The sequence below is a fragment of the Salmo salar genome, chromosome 24 (assembly GCF_965601325.2).
Source record: "Salmo salar chromosome 24, fSalSal1, whole genome shotgun sequence".
NCBI classification, from domain to species: domain Eukaryota; kingdom Metazoa; phylum Chordata; class Actinopteri; order Salmoniformes; family Salmonidae; genus Salmo; species Salmo salar.
The window spans coordinates 42,810,884-42,831,543 of record NC_138314.1 but is presented as its reverse complement, the minus strand read 5'-3'; the positions used below and the strand labels follow the sequence as shown (position 1 = coordinate 42,831,543).

The 20,660-nt window shown below is 43.2% G+C and overlaps 1 protein-coding gene across 2 annotated transcripts in view; it reads left to right on the top strand.

Annotated features, from left to right (window-relative positions):
* LOC106585897 (putative phospholipid-transporting ATPase IM) overlaps nucleotides 1-19,581 on the top strand; it is a 62,292-nt gene extending 42,711 nt beyond the window's left edge. For both annotated transcript variants that reach the window (XM_082968717.1, XM_014172622.3), the window contains 14 exons: nucleotides 664-852; nucleotides 1,075-1,190; nucleotides 1,572-1,736; nucleotides 2,061-2,172; nucleotides 2,963-3,068; nucleotides 6,891-7,032; nucleotides 8,899-9,082; nucleotides 9,383-9,474; nucleotides 9,627-9,758; nucleotides 11,257-11,340; nucleotides 11,550-11,795; nucleotides 12,946-13,084; nucleotides 13,509-13,639; nucleotides 13,933-19,581. In XM_082968717.1, coding sequence (XP_082824843.1) covers nucleotides 664-852; nucleotides 1,075-1,190; nucleotides 1,572-1,736; nucleotides 2,061-2,172; nucleotides 2,963-3,068; nucleotides 6,891-7,032; nucleotides 8,899-9,082; nucleotides 9,383-9,474; nucleotides 9,627-9,758; nucleotides 11,257-11,340; nucleotides 11,550-11,795; nucleotides 12,946-13,084; nucleotides 13,509-13,639; nucleotides 13,933-14,244 — 2,150 coding nt within the window. In that variant the 3' untranslated portion in view covers nucleotides 14,245-19,581. The remainder of the gene's footprint in view (nucleotides 1-663; nucleotides 853-1,074; nucleotides 1,191-1,571; nucleotides 1,737-2,060; nucleotides 2,173-2,962; nucleotides 3,069-6,890; nucleotides 7,033-8,898; nucleotides 9,083-9,382; nucleotides 9,475-9,626; nucleotides 9,759-11,256; nucleotides 11,341-11,549; nucleotides 11,796-12,945; nucleotides 13,085-13,508; nucleotides 13,640-13,932) is intronic.
* The last annotated feature ends 1,079 nt before the right edge of the window (nucleotides 19,582-20,660 follow it).

Genomic DNA, 20,660 nt, shown 5'->3' with positions numbered 1-20,660 from the left:
TTAGATTTGTGATTTGTGTGTATTGTTGTGTATTGTTAGATACTACTGCAATGTTGGAGCTAGGAACACAAGCATTTCGTTACTCCTGCAATAACATTTGCTAAATATGTGTATGTAACCAATAAAAATGTATTTGATTTGGATTTTCTCCAACTCCTGCATCCTCTCTCGCCTCCTTTGGAAAAAGGTCAAAGGTAATCGAGGAGCGGCGGTGAGGAGAGGGAGATCGTGGACGAAAATGTGCTTGTATGAAACGATACAATCCTTCTCTACTCACGCATCATCAGGCACCTTTACAGGGGTGGATCCCAAATTAAATGTGTTACATGATGAAGTTAGTTGTTCAAGACATTTTATAGATAAGAAGATAAGTAACATTTTTGTTTTTAAATGTTTGCATGCTTTTCTCCTCTGACAAAACAAAAGCTGATTTCAAAATTCTTCCACTAAGGACCCAGGTATGATACACATGATCCTCAATGAAAAGTTGCTATCAAGGAGGGAAGAACACTGTTCCATTCGCCCACTAACAAATCGACATCTCCTCGAGCACTTGACCACTCATCGGTTTCTGGATCACAGAGCAGAGAGGATGTAGAGATAGAGAGAAAACGACACCCACTGACTCTAACAACAGGAAATGACTTCACTCCCTCTGTACAGGTGAGCTGCTGTACCAGGCCCAGTCCCCTGATGAAGGTGCCTTGGTAACCGCTGCACGCAATTTTGGCTTTGTGTTCCGCTCTCGCACGCCAGAGAGCGTCACCATCGTAGAGATGGGAGAACAACACAGTTACGAACTCCTCGCCATCCTTGACTTCAACAACGTCCGCAAGAGGATGTCCGTCATTGGTAAACACACCTCTGGAAACACGTATCATGGTAGATTTAAGTTCCTATCTGCTCATTGTAAGATGTCTATGCAAACATAATTCTTACTATAGTGTGTGTGTGTGTGTGTGTGTGTGTGTGTGTGTGTGTGTGTGTGTGTGTGTGTGTGTGTGTGTGTGTGTGTGTGTGTGTGTGTGTGTGTGTGTGTGTGTGTGTGTGTGTGTGTGTGTGTGTGTGTTACAGTGCGGAGTCCAGAGGGGAAGCTGTGTTTATACTGTAAAGGAGCAGACACCATGGTCTATGAGAGGCTGCACCAGTCCTGTACCAAGCTGATGGACGTCACCACTGAACACCTCAATGTAAGTGTGTGTGTGTCAGAGGAGGCTGGTTGGAGGAGCTATAAGAGGAAGTTGTAATAAACAGAATGGTATCAAACACATGGAAACATTGATTCTGTTCCAACCATTACATTGAGCCCGTCCTCTTATAGCACCTCCCACCAGCCTCCTCTGGTGTGTGTGTGTGCGTGTGCATCTGCGTGTGAGTGTGCGTGTGTGTCTGTGTAGGAGAGAGGGGGAGACAGAGAGGAAGAGCGAGAGAGAGGAAGAGGGAGAGAGAGAGAGTCTGAGTGTGTATTGCCTCTCTCTTCCTTCCTGTACTTCTGTGAAAGAGTGGCTCAAAATATAAACCATCCAAATCACGTTCCATAAAAATGATGTGTGTGTGTTCTGTCCCTACAGGAGTTTGCTGGTGAGGGTCTACGGACCCTGGCTCTAGCCTATAAGGACCTGGATGAGGAATACTTCAGCAGCTGGAAACAGCGCCACCATGAGGCCAGCACAGCCCTGGAGGACAGAGAGGACAAACTAGACGTGCTCTATGAGGAGATAGAGAAAGACCTGATGGTAGGAAGGAGTTAAACACACCCGATTGGGCTACCATTTAACACACACAATCCAGTGAAATGTGTAAATAAACTCCCCAATTAAAAGTTCCTACTTAATTTCATATTTTAACAGCAAATTAACTCTGAACCAGGGTCAGTTTAGCTTTGACAGATTAAAGATATAAAAAGACCTGATGGTATTTCCTGAACACTGAACCAGGGGCAGTTTTAGCTCTTACTGATAGAGAAAGGATTGTAATTAAGTGTGTGTGTGTGTGTGTGTGTGTGTGTGTGTGTGTGTGTGTGTGTGTGTGTGTGTGTGTGTGTGTATGTGTGTGTGTAGTTGCTGGGAGCTACCGCCATAGAGGATAAGCTCCAGGATGGTGTGCCACAGACCATCGAGCAGCTTGCCAAAGCTGACATCAAGATCTGGGTGCTCACTGGCGACAAACAGGGTTAGTCACCAAGCAACATACTCTCAGCTATCTGCCTCACATATAACGGAATAATAATAGGTTTTCCCAGAGAGTCCTAGCAAAATTCTTGCGTGAGAAATTGCTCTTTGCAAAGAAGCAATTTTATTTATTTATTTTTCCAATTTTAATTGAAGATAATAACTGTAAGGTACTTAATTGTTACCCAGATTTGATGTTAAGATCAAATGGCTGCATTGGACCTTTAAAGTGTTGGTAAAAATGAATAATTTGTATCTTATTTTGGACAACGATGTTGTTGTTTCATCCAAACCATCAAGGTATTTAAGCCACGTCGATCTCTATGTCTAACCCAGAGGAGGCTGGTGGGATGGGGCTACAGGAGGACGGGCTCATAATATTGGTCAAAATGGAGTGAATGTAACGGTATCATACGCACTGTTTTCATGTTTGATATCGTTCCATTCACTCTATTCCAGTCCCCGATGTTCCATAAGGTGTATTTGTACTTGTTTTTTTAAATCTGATTGTACTGCTTGCATCAGTCACCTGATGTGGAATAGAGTTCCATGTAGTCATGGCTCTATGTAGTACTGTGCTCCTCCCATAGTCTGTTCTGGACTTGGGGACTGTGAAGAGACCTCTGGTGGCATGTATTTGATACCATTTTACTCATTCCGCTCCAGCCATTACAACGAGCCCGTCCTCCCCAATTAAGGTGCCACCAACCTCCTTTGATGTGTAGGACCATATGTCCACATCACTGTGTCTGTCTCCACCTATCATATTGTGTGTTTTTGTCATGTGACAGAGACGGCGGAGAACATTGGCTACTCCTGCAACATGCTGCGAGAGGAGATGAACGACATCTTCATCATGTCGGCCAACAACTCAGACGATGTCAGACAGGAACTGAGGTCAGAGGGTGTGACATCAGAACCACATAACCCTGCCCGCCTCAATACTAACACCATTTGTCCAGGGTTTAGTTCCTACCCAGCACCAATACACCTTATTCAACTAATAATGGCATTTCATAGAGACTGATTAGATGACTGGTTGTAAAGTGGGATTGGAACAATGCCTGTCATTGCTGCAGTTCTTCAGAACCAGAATGAACCATCACATCCCATCCCAGGTTGATAACATCCCATCCCGGGTTGATAACATCCCATCCCAGGTTGAAAACATCCCATCCCAGGTTGATAAGATCCCATCCCAGGTTGATAAGATCCCATCCCAGGTTGATAACATCCCATCCCAGGTTGATAACATCCCATCACATCCCATCCCAGGTTGATAAGATCCCATCCCAGGTTGATAACATCCCATCCCAGGTTGATAACATCCCATCCCAGGTTGATAACATCCCATCCCAGGTTGATAACATCCCATCCCAGGTTGATAACATCCCATCCCAGGTTGATAACATACCATCCCAGGTTGATAACATCCCATCCCAGGTTGATAACATCCCATCCCATCCCAGGTTGATAACATCATATCCCAGGTTGATAACATCCCATCCCATCCCAGGTTGATAACATCCCATCCCAGGTTGATAACATCCCATCACATCCCATCCCATCCCAGGTTGATAAGATCCCATCACATCCCAGGTTGATAACATCCCATCCCAGGTTGATAACATCCCATCCCAGGTTGATAACATCTCATCCCAGGTTGATAACATCCCATCACATCCCATCCCAGGTTGATAAGATCCCATCCCATCCCAGGTTGATAACATCACATCCCAGATTGATAACATCCCATCCCAGGTTGATAACATCACATCCCAGGTTGATATCATCCCATCCCAGGTTGATAAGATCCCATCCCAGGTTGATAACATCCCATCCCAGGTTGATAACATCCCATCACATCCCATCCCAGGTTGATAAGATCCCATCCCAGGTTGATAACATCCCATCCCAGGTTGATAACATCCCATCCCAGGTTGATAACATCCCATCCCAGGTTGATAACATACCATCCCAGGTTGATAACATCCCATCCCAGGTTGATAACATCATATCCCAGGTTGATAACATCCCATCCCAGGTTGATAACATCCCATCCCAGGTTGATAACATCCCATCACATCCCATCCCATCCCAGGTTGATAAGATCCCATCACATCCCAGGTTGATAACATCCCATCCCAGGTTGATAACATCCCATCCCAGGTTGATCCCATCCCATCCCAGGTTGATAACATCCCATCCCAGGTTGATAACATCCCATCCCAGGTTGATAACATCCCATCACATCCCATCCCAGGTTGATAAGATCCCATCCCATCCCAGGTTGATAACATCACATCCCAGATTGATAACATCCCATCCCAGGTTGATAACATCCCATCCCAGGTTGATATCATCCCATCCCAGGTTGATAACATCCCATCCCAGGTTGATAACATCCCATCCCATCCCAGGTTGATAACATCACATCCCAGGTTGATAACATCCCATCCAATCCCAGGTTGATAACATCCTATCCCAGGTTGATAACATCCCATCCCAGATTGATAACATCCCATCCCAGGTTGATAACATCCCATCCCAGGTTGATAAGATCCCATCCCAGGTTGATAACATCCCATCCCAGGTTGATAACATCCCATCACATCCATCCCAGGTTAATAAGATCCCATCCCAGGTTGATAACATCCCATCCCAGGTTGATAACATCCCATCCCAGGTTGATAACATCCCATCCCAGGTTGATAACATCCCATCCCAGGTTGATAACATCCCATCCCAGGTTGATAACATACCATCCCAGGTTGATAACATCCCATCCCAGGTTGATAACATCCCATCCCATCCCAGGTTGATAACATCATATCCCAGGTTGATAACATCCCATCCCATCCCAGGTTGATAACATCCCATCCCAGGTTGATAACATCCCATCACATCCCATCCCATCCCAGGTTGATAAGATCCCATCACATCCCAGGTTGATAACATCCCATCCCAGGTTGATAACATCCCATCCCAGGTTGATAACATCTCATCCCAGGTTGATAACATCCCATCACATCCCATCCCAGGTTGATAAGATCCCATCCCATCCCAGGTTGATAACATCACATCCCAGATTGATAACATCCCATCCCAGGTTGATAACATCACATCCCAGGTTGATATCATCCCATCCCAGGTTGATAAGATCCCATCCCAGGTTGATAACATCCCATCCCAGGTTGATAACATCCCATCACATCCCATCCCAGGTTGATAAGATCCCATCCCAGGTTGATAACATCCCATCCCAGGTTGATAACATCCCATCCCAGGTTGATAACATCCCATCCCAGGTTGATAACATACCATCCCAGGTTGATAACATCCCATCCCAGGTTGATAACATCATATCCCAGGTTGATAACATCCCATCCCAGGTTGATAACATCCCATCCCAGGTTGATAACATCCCATCACATCCCATCCCATCCCAGGTTGATAAGATCCCATCACATCCCAGGTTGATAACATCCCATCCCAGGTTGATAACATCCCATCCCAGGTTGATCCCATCCCATCCCAGGTTGATAACATCCCATCCCAGGTTGATAACATCCCATCCCAGGTTGATAACATCCCATCACATCCCATCCCAGGTTGATAAGATCCCATCCCATCCCAGGTTGATAACATCACATCCCAGATTGATAACATCCCATCCCAGGTTGATAACATCCCATCCCAGGTTGATATCATCCCATCCCAGGTTGATAACATCCCATCCCAGGTTGATAACATCCCATCCCATCCCAGGTTGATAACATCACATCCCAGGTTGATAACATCCCATCCAATCCCAGGTTGATAACATCCTATCCCAGGTTGATAACATCCCATCCCAGATTGATAACATCCCATCCCAGGTTGATAACATCCCATCCCAGGTTGATAAGATCCCATCCCAGGTTGATAACATCCCATCCCAGGTTGATAACATCCCATCACATCCATCCCAGGTTAATAAGATCCCATCCCAGGTTGATAACATCCCATCCCAGGTTGATAACATCCCTTCCCAGGTTGATAACATCCCATCCCAGGTTGATAACATCCCATCCCAGGTTGATAACATCCCATCCCAGGTTGATAACATCCAATCCCAGGTTGATAACATCCCATCCCAGGTTGATAACATCCCATCCCAGGTTGATAACATCCCATCCCAGGTTGATAACATCCCATCCCAGAATGATAACATCCTATCCCAGGTTGATAACATCCCATCCCAGGTTGATAAGATCCCATCCCAGGTTGATAACATCCCATCCCAGGTTGATAACATCCCATCACATCCCATCCCAGGTTGATAACATCCCATCCCAGGTTGATAACATCCCATCCCAGGTTGATAACATCCCATCCCAGGTTGATAACATCCCATCACATCCCATCCTATCCCAGGTTGATAACATCCCATCCCAGGTTGATCCCATCCCATCCCAGGTTGACAACATCCCATCCCAGGTTGATAACATCCTATCCCAGGTTGATAACATCCCATCCCAGGTTGATAACATCCTATCCCAGGTTGATAACATCCCATCCCAGGTTGATAACATCCCATCCCATCCCAGGTTGATAAGATCCCATCCCTTCCCAGGTTGATAACATCCCATCCCAGATTGATAACATCCCATCCCAGGTTGATAACATCGACATGGTGGAATAGAATGAGATGAAAGGATTTGTTTTGTATTGAACCAGGAATGCATGGAGCACCATGAAACCAGGTGCAGAGGAGGCGGCCAACTTCACGCCAGAGAGGACGCTGGGTAACAAGCCGAAGGTGGTCAGGGACGAGGAGGTGAACGGGGATTATGGCCTGGTCATCAACGGACACAGTCTGGTGAGACACTACAGTCCTATTTACTGTAGTCTGGTGAGACACTACAGTCCTATTTACTGTAGTCTGGTGAGACATTACAGTCCTATTTACTGTATATCAGTCTGGTGAGACACTACAGTTCTATTTACTGTATATCAGTCTGGTGAGACACTACAGTCCTATTTACTGTAGTCTGGTGAGACACTACAGTCCTATTTACTGTAGTCTGGTGAGACACTACAGTCCTATTTACTGTAGTCTGGTGAGACACTACAGTCCTATTTACTGTAGTCTGGTGAGACACTACAGTCCTATTTACTGTAGTCTGGTGAGACACTACAGTCCTATTTACTGTATATCAGTCTGGTGAGACACTACAGTTCTATTTACTGTATATCAGTCTGGTGAGACACTACAGTCCTATTTACTGTATATCAGTCTGGTGAGACACTACAGTCCTATTTACTGTAGTCTGGTGAGACACTACAGTCCTATTTACTGTAGTCTGGTGAGACATTACAGTCCTATTTACTGTAGTCTGGTGAGACACTACAGTTCTATTTACTGTAGTCTGGTGAGACACTACAGTTCTATTTACTGTAGTCTGGTGAGACACTACAGTCCTATTTACTGTAGTCTGGTGAGACATTACAGTCCTATTTACTGTAGTCTGGTGAGACACTACAGTTCTATTTACTGTAGTCTGGTGAGACACTACAGTCCTATTTACTGTATATCAGTCTGGTGAGACACTACAGTCCTATTTACTGTAGTCTGGTGAGACACTACAGTTCTATTTACTGTAGTCTGGTGAGACACTACAGTCCTATTTACTGTAGTCTGGTGAGACATTACAGTCCTATTTACTGTAGTCTGGTGAGACACTACAATCCTATTTACTGTAGTCTGGTGAGACATTACAGTCCTATTTACTGTAGTCTGGTGAGACACTACAGTTCTATTTACTGTAGTCTGGTGAGACACTACAGTCCTATTTACTGTATATCAGTCTGGTGAGACACTACAGTCCTATTTACTGTAGTCTGGTGAGACACTACAGTTCTATTTACTGTAGTCTGGTGAGACACTACAGTCCTATTTACTGTAGTCTGGTGAGACATTACAGTCCTATTTACTGTAGTCTGGTGAGACACTACAGTCCTATTTACTGTAGTCTGGTGAGACATTACAGTCCTATTTACTGTAGTCTGGTGAGATACTACAGTCCTATTTACTGTAGTCTGGTGAGATACTACAGTCCTATTTACTGTATATCAGTCTGGTGAGACACTACAGTCCTATTTACTGTATATCAGTCTGGTGAGATACTACAGTCCTATTTACTGTATATCAGTCTGGTGAGACAGTACAGTCCTATTTACTGTAGTCTGGTGAGATACTACAGTCCTATTTACTGTATATCAGTCTGGTGAGACACTACAGTCCTATTTACTGTAGTCTGGTGAGACACTACAGTCCTATTTACTGTAGTCTGGTGAGACATTACAGTCCTATTTACTGTAGTCTGGTGAGACACTACAGTCCTATTTACTGTAGTCTGGTGAGACATTACAGTCCTATTTACTGTAAATCTTGCACTAACATGAGCCCTGATTCCTTATTGTGGGAAATATCTGATTGTGCTCATATTTTCGACAGATAAGACACATTTTTTGACAGATAAGATACATTTTTTGACAGATGAGACACCTTTTTTGACAGATAAGACACATTTGTGACAGATAAGACATGTTAAAAGGATTAGATACATTTTAGACATTTGATCTGATTCTGATCAGTTTAATAGGATCTGGACATCCATATTTGATCTGTTACCATTAGATTAGACTCTACTCTAACCTACCCTCTCTCCCCCTCCCCCACCAGGCCTATGCCCTAGAGCGTAGCATGGAGCTGCTGTTCCTGCGTACAGCCTGTCTGTGTAAGACAGTGATCTGCTGCAGAGTGACTCCACTACAGAAGGCCCAGGTGGTGGAGCTGGTCAAGAAATACAAACAGGCCGTCACTCTGGCCATAGGAGACGGGGCCAACGACGTCAGCATGATTAAAGGTAACTTACAATATACTGTCCAAAATGGCACCCTATCACCTAGATAGTGCACTGCTTTTGACCAGGGTCCATATAGGAGCACCCTTTGACTACAGATCTAGGATCAGATAACTACACCAGTCAAATACTTAACCATGTGGAGTGTTAGGGAAAAACAGACTCTGTATGATTATGCGGCGGAGAGAAAAGTTATGAACTTGAGCTTAACCCTCTGAACCCAATGGTCCTGAACAATGTTTACCTTCTCTCTCCTTTCCCCCTCTTTCTTCCCCTTTCTCTCCCTCCCCTCGCTCTCTCCAGCTGCTCATATAGGTGTAGGTATAAGCGGTCAGGAAGGGATGCAGGCAGTCCTCTCTTCAGACTACTCCTTTGCTCAGTTCCGCTTCCTGGAGGTAAGAGGGCCACTGACACATCAGTGACGTTTTTAAATCACAATGCAAAACCCACATTTTTATCTTGGAATTTTATCAGTGATTTAATGTTCTATTAGTCTGTTGTTTGTACGATTTAAAATTAAGTTGGTTTTTTTTCATTTAATTGACAGCGCCTCCTCCTGGTCCACGGTCGCTGGTCCTACCTGAGGATGTGTAAGTTCCTGCGTTACTTCTTCTACAAGAACTTCACCTTTACCTTCGTCCACTTCTGGTACGCCTTCTTCTGCGGATTCTCAGCACAGGTAAGACAGAAAGAAGAGGGTAGAGGGAGGAGAGAGGGGGGGAGAAGAGGGGAGAGAGGAGGGAGAAGAGGGGAGAGAGAGGAGAGAGGGGGGAGAGAGACCCTGCATGTTTTCATTTCTTCAACTTCAGTCAACCCAACGTTGAATTCCAAAGCAACTCGTTTACTCCTCTACTTCTATTTCTTTAAAGCCCCGTGCAGCCATTAGATTTTTAAATCATCGCTGTATTTCTAATAAATCACTGTGTGTGTGTTAGTTTCATGAAAATAACTCCAAATATATGTTTAGTCATTTATTTAATATTTATTTCATATAATATATATTGTATTTACTTTACCACCATGGCCTATTTATTGCCTTTACCTCCCTTATCTCACCTCATTTGCTCACATTGTATATAGACTTATTTTTCTACTGTATTATTGACTGTATGTTTGTTTTACTCCATGTATAACTCTGTGTTGTTGTATGTGTCGAACTGCTTTGCTTTATCTTGGCCAGGTCGCAGTTGTAAATGAGAACTTGTTCTCAACTTGCCTACCTGGTTAAATAAAGGTGAAATAAAACAATTAAAAAATAAATTCCCTGAGCCTCCTTTTGCCATTGAACTGCTCAGTCTGGTCGTGTGGGCGTGTTGATACAAATGCTTATTTATTTACATACACAGCCCTGATTGGCAGATAGAATCATCTAGACTCTAGAGAGCCTACCCCGCTTACCCCTTCAAAGTAGGAGGAAACACATGCAAATAAAAAAAAAATGTAAAAAAGATGACTGGTCATTGGTCAGAATAATCCCATCAGATTGTGATGGCATGCTGTCAGACAACAACAACAACAAAAAGCTCTAAAAAAAGTGGCACAGTGGTCTAAGGCACTGTATCGCAGTGTTGCGGCGTCACTAAAGCCTGGGGTTTGATCCCAGGCTGAGTCATTACCGGCCGTGACCGGGAGTCCCATAGGGCGGCGCACAATTGGTCCAGCGTCGTCCGGGTTAGTGGAGGGTTTGACCGGGGGGTGGGGCTTTACTTGGCTCATCGCGCTCTAGCGACTCCCTGTGGTGGGCCAGACGCCTACGAGATGACTCGGTCGTCAGTTGAACGGTGTTTCCTCCAACACATTGGTGTGGCTAGCTTCCGGGTTAAGGGAGCGGGTGCTAAGAAGCGCATTTTGGTGGGTCATGTTTCGGAGGACGCATGAATCGACCTTTGCCTCTCCCGAGCCCATTGGGAAGATGCAGCGATGAGACAAGATCGAAATCACGAAATTGTGGAGAAAAAGTGTGTAAAAAATTCAAATAAATAAACTCTTACACTAAAAGGGCATTATCATCATTTACACTATTTCAGAGTGTTATTTCGACCTTGTAGTGTGGAAATCTATTTTTAAAAATTACAAGAAAATCCCGTTTTTGACTGCACTCTCCCTTTAACAACTGTTCAGTATTTTCAGATATATAAAGTTATTTGTCTGTGATGATCTGATTGTGTTTCTGCCAGACGGTGTATGACGAGTGGTTCATCACGTTGTATAACCTAGTCTACACAGCACTTCCTGTACTGGGTATGAGTCTGTTTGACCAGGTAAAACGTGTGTGATGTCAATGTGTTTGTGTGTGTGCAGGAATTAATGTGTTCATGTGTGTGTGCAGGAATTAATGTGTTCATGTGTGTGTGCAGGAATTAATGTGTTTATGCAATATGCTTGTGCATTTCTGGTGTTTCTCCCACACATTTAGATTTGTGTAATTGAGAATGTTTTTCTTACCTCACTGTCTCCCCCCGGTGTCTAGGATGTGAATGACATGTGGAGTTTCCAGCACCCCCAGCTGTACGTTCCAGGCCAGATGAATCAGTACTTCAGTAAGACAGCCTTCTTTAAGTGTGCCCTCCACAGTATCTACAGCTCAGTAGTGCTATTCTACATCCCCTACGCTGCCATGTACAACACGGTCCGAGACGACGGGCAAGACATTGCTGACTACCAGTCCTTCGCCCTGCTGGCACAGACCTGTCTGGTCATCACTGTCTGTATACAGGTACAGTACAATAAATTACATTAGAGTACAGTACAATACATTACATTATATTACAGTACAATACATTACATTAGAGTACAGTACAATAAATTACATTACAGTAAAATACATTACAGTACAATACAATACATTAGAATACAATAAATTACAGTACAATACAATACAATACATTAGAGTAGAGTAAAATACATTACAGTACAATAAATTACACTACAGTAAAATACATTACAGTACATTATATTACAGTACAATACAATACATTAGAGTACAGTACAATAAATTACATTAGAGTACAGTACAATAAATTACATTAGAGTACAGTACAATAAATTACATTAGAGTACAGTACAATACATTACAGTAAAATACATTACAGTACAATACATTAGAGTACAATAAATTACATTAGAGTAAAATACATTACAGTACAATACGTTAGAGTAAAATACATTACATTAGAGTACAATAAATTACATTACAGTAAAATACATTACATTAGAGTACAATAAATTACATTACAGTACGGTACAATAAATGACACTACAGTACAATAAATTACATTACAGTACAGTAAAATACATTACAGTAAAATACATTACAGTAAAATACATTGCAGTACATTACAGTACAATGCAGTACAGTACAATGCATCAGAGTACAATATATTACAGTACAGTGCAATACATTACTGTACAGTACAAAGTATTACAGTACAATATATTATAGCACAGTGCAATGCATTACAGTACAATGTATTACAGTACAGTACAATGTATTACAGTACAGTACAATGTATTACAGTACAATACAATATATTACAGTACAATATATTACAGTACAGTATAATACATTACAGTAGAGTACAATCCATTACAGTACAGATGGTACAATACATTGGGACCACAGTCAAGTACTGGAAAAAATGTAATCAATGTAAAATGGACCCAGATAAAAAAATATTTCTTATTTCTAAACTTTGACTTGAGAAAGCTAGACTCTAATTTCTATGGTGAACTACCTGCCCTGATTGAAAACTGTTAGTCCATTGACATGTCCGTGTGCCTGTCTGTCATTGCTTGTCAGTCTGTGTCCGTCTTTATTCATCAGATGAATATTTCACCCCCCCCCCCCACCCCCGTCTGCACTGTAGCTGTGTCTGGACATGTCCTACTGGACAGCGGTGAACCACTTCTTTGTGTGGGGGAGTCTGGCCATGTACTTTACTGTCACCTTCACCATGTACAGCAACGGCACGTACCTCATCTTCCCTGCATCCTTCCCCTTCATCGGTGAACAGCGCCCTCACAACACAACACACCACTACACAACACACCACTACACTATACAACACACCACTACACACCACAACACAACACACCACTACACAACACACCACACAACACACCACAACACTACACACCACAACACACCGCACTACACACCACTACACAACACACCACAACACACCACAACACAGCACAACACACCACAACACACCACAACACACCACTACACACCACAACACACCACACCATTACACAACACAGCACAACACACCACCGCACTACACAACACAACACATCACTGCAAAACTATCTTGAGCCAGGACAAACTCTAGACAGGTTTGTGTGTGTGTGTGTGTCTGTGTCTGTGTGTGTGTGTGTGTGTGTGTGTGTGTGTGTGTGTGTGTGTGTGTGTGTGTGTGTGTCTCAGGCACAGCCAGGAACTCCCTGAACCAGCCCAACGTGTGGCTGACCATCCTGCTTACCTCCATCCTCTGTGTACTTCCTGTGGTTGCCTACCGCTTCCTGTTAATACAGCTCCGCCCCACTATCAACGACAAGGTGGGACCATTGACCAATCACATGTTGTCTTCTAGGAACACTGACCAATCACACGCTGTCTTATTGGAACACTGACCAATCACACACTGTCTTCTAGAAACACTGACCAAAAGGTCTTATTTCAAAATGATGAACAACAAGTGGAAATCTGACCTACAATCCCAGTCCCAAAATACCACCCTATTCCCTATATAGTGCACTACTTTTGACCAGGGCCCATTATGGGTATAGGGTGCCATTTGTGGCACATCTACTGAATCTAAGATTAAGCCTATCCCTCCCATTTCCACCAGGTGATGTTCAAGGTGAGACAGGCCAAGGCCGCGCCCCCTCCATTAGCCCGCCGTGTCCGGATTCGCCACACCAGCACCCGCCGTTCCGGCTATGCCTTCTCGCATGCGGCGGGCTACGGGGACCTGGTGACGTCCAACCGTTTTCTGCGCCGTCCCGCCGTCACACTCACCACCGCTTTCACCCCTCTGGGACGCACCACAGGGTTCAGCCCCACGGGGCGCTCAGCCGGATACAGCCCCACTGGGAACGCTCTGAACTCCAGACCACAGGATGTGGAGGTGACATCACTGCAAATGTACCACAGGATGTGAGACCCCGCTTTCTGATGTACCGCGCTATGCCCGCCTTACGTCAGATAAGATTCATATACTAGCCACTTCTGAGACTCACTTAGATAATTCATTTGATGATACAGCAGTAGCAATACAAGGATATAACATTGATAGAAGAGACAGGAATGTTTATGGGGAGGTGTTGCAATATATATTCAGAGTCATATCCCTGTAATGCTTAGAGAAGATCTTATGTCAAGTGTTATTGAAGTGTTGTGGTTGCAGGTTCACCTGGCACATCTAAAGCCTTTTCTTTAGGGGTGTTGCTATAGGCCACCAAGTGCTAACAATCAGTATCTAAATAATATGTGTGAAATGCTTGATAGTGTATGTGATGTAAACAGAGAGGTCTGCTTTCTTGGGGACCTGAATATTGACTGGTTTCCATCAAGCTGTCTGCTCAAGAGGAAGTTTTTCACTGTAACCAGTGCCTGTAATCTGGTTCAGGTTATTAATCAACCTACCAGGGTGTTTGCAAATACTACAGGAACAAGATCATCCACATACACTACAGCTCAAAAGTTTGGGGTCACTTGGAAATGTTCTTGTTTTTGAAAGAAAAGCACATTTTTTTGTCCATTAAAATAACATCAAATTGATCAGAAATACAGTGTAGACATTGTTAATGTTGTAAATGACTATTGTAGCTGGAAACGGCAGATTTTTTATGAAATATCTACATAGGCGTACAGAGGCCCATTATCAGCAACAATCACTCCTGTGTTCCAATGGCACGTTGTGTTAGCTAATCCAAGTTTATCATTTTAAAAGGCTAACTGATCATTAAAAAAGCCTTTTGCAATTATGTTGGTGCAGCTGAAAACTGTTGTCCTGATTAAAGAAGCAATAAAACTGGCTTTCTTTAGACCAGTTGAGTGTCTGGAGCATCAGCATTTGTGGGTTCGGTTACAGGCTCAAAATGGCTAGAAACAAATAACTTTCTTCTGAAACTCGTCAGTCTATTCTTGTTCTGAGAAATGAAGGCTATTCCATGCGAGAAATTGCCAAGAAACTGAAGATCTTGTACAACGCTGTGTACAACTCCCGTCACAGAACAGCGCAAACTGGCTCAAACCAGAATAGAAAGAGGAGTGGGAGGCCCCGGTGCACAACTGAGCAAGAGGACAAGTACAGTAGAGTGTCTAGTTTGAAAAACAGACGCCTCACAAGTCCTCAACTGGCAGCTTCTTTAAATAGTACCCGCAAAACACCAGTCTCAATGTCAACAGTGAAGAGACGACTCCGGGATGCTGGCCTTCTAGGCAGAGTTGCAATGAAAAAGCCATATCTTAGACTGGCCAATAAAAAGAAAAGATTAAGATGGGCAAAATATGAAGATGAATGAAGCAAAGTACAGAGAGATCCTTAATTAATGAAAACCTGCTCCAGAATGCTCAGGACCTCAGACTGGGGCGAAGGTTCACCTTCCAACAGGACAAGGACCCTAAGCCCACAGCCAAGACAACGCAGGAGTGGCTTCAGGGCAAGTCTCTGAATGTCCTTGAGTGGCCCAGCCAGAGCCCGGACTTGAACCCAAACATCTCTGGAAAGACCAGAAAATAGCTGTGCAGCAACGCTCCCCATCTGACCTGACAGAGCTTGAGATGATCTGCAGAGAAGAAACTCCCCAAATACAGGTGTGTCAAACTTGTAGCGTCATACCCAATAAGACTTGAGGCTATAATCGCTGCCAAAGGTGTTTCAACAAAGTACTGAGTAGAGGGTCTGAATACTTACGTGAATGTGATATTTCATTTGTTTTGTTATACGTTTGCCAAAAATTCTAAAAACCTGTTTTTGCTTTCTCATTATGGGGTATCGTGTGTAAATTGATGAGGGAAAAAAAACATTTTTTTTATCCATTTTAGAATAAGGCTGTAATGTAACAACATGTGGAAAAAGTCAAGGGGTCTGAATACGTTCCGAATGCACTGTATATGGAAAACTACTGCGGATGGTAGCTGACTCTATAGCCACTCCTATCGGTCAAATATGTAATCTGAGCCTACAGGAAAGTCTTTGTCCTCAGGCCTGGAGGGAAGCCAAAGGCATTCCGCTACTGTAACGCGGGTCGTATAAAGGGGACCAAGGCGCAGCGTGTAGAGTGCTCATAATTACTTTAATGATGACACTTAAACAGAAAACAACAAAACGACAGCCAACAGTTCCGTCAGGTACTACTTACAAAACGGAAAACAACTACCCACACCAACACAGGAAAAACAGGCTGCCTAAGTATGGCTTCCAATCAGAGACAACGATAGACAGCTGCCTCTGATTGGAAACCATACCTGGCCAAAACATAGAAAACAAAAACATAGAATGCCCACCCATCTATCACACCCTGACCTAACTAAACAGAAAAACACAGCTCTCCTAGGTCAGAGCGTGACAGCTACCCACGAGTGGTAAAGTGGCCTTTGATGGTTCTAACTGCATACCGATCAGCTTGCTGCCAGCTCTTAGCAAACTGTTGGGAAAAAATTGTTTGACCAAATACAGTGCCATTTCTTTGTAAACAAATTAACAGGACGTTCATCATGCTAATAGACAATGGCAGTCAACATGTAATGCACTGAAACAAATGACTGATGATTGGTTGAAAGAAATTGATAATAAAAAGACTGTAGGAGCTGTACTGTTAGATTTCAGTGCAGCATGTTATATTGACCATAACCTGTTGTTGGGAAAACGTATGTGTTATGGTTTTTCAACCTCAGCTCTGAATCCACGATATGGCAATGTAATATATCTCAGAGGATTTTCTTTAATGGAAGCTTCTCATGTCAAACAAAGTGTGGTACCGCAGGGCAGCTCTCTAGGGCCTCTACTCTTTTAAATTGTTACCAAAGACCTGCCACTGGCATTAAACAAAGCATATGTGTCCATGTACAGTGGCAAAAAAAGTATGTGAACCCTTTGGAAATGCCTGGGTTTCTGCATAAATTGGTCATAAAATGTTATCAGATCTTCACCTAAGTCACAACAATAGACAAATACAGTCTGCTTAAACTAATAACACACAAACAATTATACGTTTCAATGTCTTTATTGAACACACCTTGCAAACATTCACAAGGCAGGGTGGGAAAAGTATGTGAAACCTTGGATTTAGTAACTGGTTGACCATCCTTTGGCAGCAATAACCTCAACCAAACGTTTTCTATAATTGCAGATCAGACCTGGACAACGGTCAGGAGGAATTTTGGACCATTCTTTACAAAATTGTTTCAGTTCAGCAATATTCTTGGGATGTCTGGTGTGAACTGCTCTCTTGAGGTCATGCTACAGCATCACAATGGGGTTGAGGTTAGGATTTTGACTGGGCCACTCCAGAAGGCATATTTTCTTCTGTTGAAGCCATTTTGTTGTTGATTTACCTCTGTGTTTTGGTCGTTGTCCTGTTGCATCACCCAATTTCTGTTGAGCTTCAATTGGAGGACAGATAGCCTAACATTCTCCTGCAAATGTCTTGATAAACTTGTAAATTAGTTTTTCCGTTGATGATAGCAAGCTGTCCAGGCCCTGAGGCAGCCCCAAACCATGATGCTCCTCCCTCCACCATACATTACAGTTGGGATGAGGTTTTGATGTTGGTGTGCTGTGCCTTTTTTTTCTCCACACATAGTGTTGCGTGTTCCTTCCAAACAACTCAACTGTAGTTTCATCTGTCCACAGAATATTTTGCCAGTAGCACTGTGGAATGTCCAGGAGCACGTTTGCAGACTTCAGACTTTTGTTTTTTTGGACAGCAGTGGCTTCTTCCGTAGTGTCCTCCCATGAACACTATTCTTGTTTAGTGTTTTACGTATCATAGACTCGTCGACAGATGTCACGCCCTGACCATAAAGAGTCCTTGGTTCTCTATGGTGTAGTAGGTCAGGGCGTGACTAGGGGGTGTTCTAGTTCAATATTTCTTGTTGGTGTTTTGTATGGTTCCCAATTAGAGGCAGCTGGTAATCGTTGCCTCTAATTGGGGATCATACTTAGGTGGCCATTTTTCCCACCTGTGTTTGTGGGATATTGTTTGTGTTGGTGCTTGTTTCACCACGTAGTCACGTTATGTTGCTTGTTTATTGTTTTGGTTGAAGAAGTTTCATCTTAAATAAATATGTGGAACTCAACAAACGCTGCGCCTTGGTCTGTCTCTTACAACAACCGTGACAACAGATATTAGCATGTTCCAGAGATTTCTGTAAGTCTTTAGCTGACACTCTAGGATTCTTCTTAACCTCATTGAGCATTCTGCGCTGTGCTCTTGCAGTCATCTTTGCAGGACGGCCACTAGGGAGTAGCGACAGTGCTGAACTTTCTCCATTTATAGACAATTTGTCTTACTGTGGACCGATGAACATCAAGGCTTTTAGAGATACTTTTGTAACCCTTTCCAGCTTTATGCAAGTCAACAATTCTTAATTTTAGGTCTTCTGAGATCTCTTTTGTTCGAGGCATGGTTCACATCAGGCAATGCTTCTTGTGAATAGCAAACTCAAATTTTGTGAGTTTTTTTTATAGGGCAAGGCAGCTCTAACCAACATCTATCTCATCTCATTGATTGGACTCCAGGTTAGCTGACTCCTGACTCCAATTAGCTTTGGGAGAAGTCATTAGCCTAGGGGTTCACATACTTTTTCCAACCTACACTGTGAATGTTTAAATGATGTATCAATATAGACAAAAATGCAATAATTAGTGTGTTAGTCTAAGCACACTGTGTTTTTCTATCGTTGTGACTTAGATGAAGATCAGATCCAATTTATGCAGAAATCCAAGTAGTTCCAAAGGGTTTACATATTTTTCTTGCCACTGTATGCTGATTATTCAACCATATACGCATCAGTCACTGAAACCCTTAACAAAGAGTTGCAGTCTGTTTTGGAATCGGTGGCCAGTAATAAACTGGTCCTGACCATCTCTAAAGCTAAGAATTGTACTTGGTACAAATTATTAACGTTTAGGAAATTCCAAATATTTTGCATAGTCAACTTCCACACAGCACTGACACATTGCACTGACACACAGACTTACCTCACCAGACATCCCACCAGGGCTATTTTCACAGTCCTCAGGTCCAGAACAAATTCAAGTAAACATACAGTGTTATACAGAGTCATGAGTGCATGGAACTCCCATCTTATATGGCGCAAGTGAGGAGCAAACCTGGTTTCAGAAAACAAATAAAGCAACACCTCATGGCACAACGCCTCTCCCCCATGTGACCTACTTGTTGTGTGTATGTACTGACACGTATGTGTTACTGATAGATGCACGCACACTCCATGTTAATGTTTCTAAATGTATGCCAATTGTAAAGTCTTGTCTCTAATGTCTTTTTTGTTATGTGTCGGACCACAGTAAGACTGTCGCTAATGGCGACAACTAATGGGGATCCTAATAAATCACATCAAGTACTGTAACTGTACAAATATCTACAGGAACAGAATTGTTTGAGCATTCCAAAGACAGACACTTGTGTCTGGTTGGTCACACCATCAGAAATATGAAACACTCTGTTATTCCTTTTTCCTGCCTCACTCCGTCTCCTGTTCCACTCCTTGGCCTTGTGTCCCATCAAGTCTCTTCTCATGGGGAAATGTGCCTCTACATATCAACTGTGTACTGTTGAAGCCCTGTGTGAGGACAGATTGACTGTGAGATTCTCTCAGGCTGTCTAAGGAGAATATACCATACTCACTCAGTGCTGTGACACCATAGGGAAGGAGAAAACCAAAGGCCACACCAAACATCTCACAGTTGTAGGTTTCAGGCCTAATTCCTAGCCTCGTAAGACCATCCTGATCATGGATTCAATCTGTGTAGTGAAACGGAATGTAAACTTGCGAAATCAGGATGCTAGTACAAGGCTAGTTTCTTCCATGCTCAACCAGCCCTCTACTCCTCCACTGTGATGATGCCCTTATGCAATCATACAGGTGAAGAGATGTACTGTACACTCCAACACGAACCATGTTTATGGGTCTACATCCTGTCTGGCCAAGATGGATTGTGGGAGTCGAGATGGAGGGCTTCTCCAGTAGAATCCCGATTGTATGATGGAGTGTTCTTGTCCTTTAAACCAAGCACTGTTTTTCATTCCTTTTATACACATTTCAATTAAAACCTACCTGTGGGCTTGATTTGATGATATAAGACATTTGTTTTTATGGAGGAGATAGAATAGATCTTCTGTTCACTAATTTAGCCCTCATCCAACAGCTAAATCAGTGTTGATCCTGAATGGGATTGTGACAATGTTAGCATGCTAGCCATTAGCCTCTGGACCAGCGACAGGTAACTGCCAAAATAATGGAAACACTTGAGTAAATGAGGGATTCAAAGTTAATTGAAAGCTGGTGCTTCCACACAGGTGTGGATCCTGAGTAAATTAATCAATT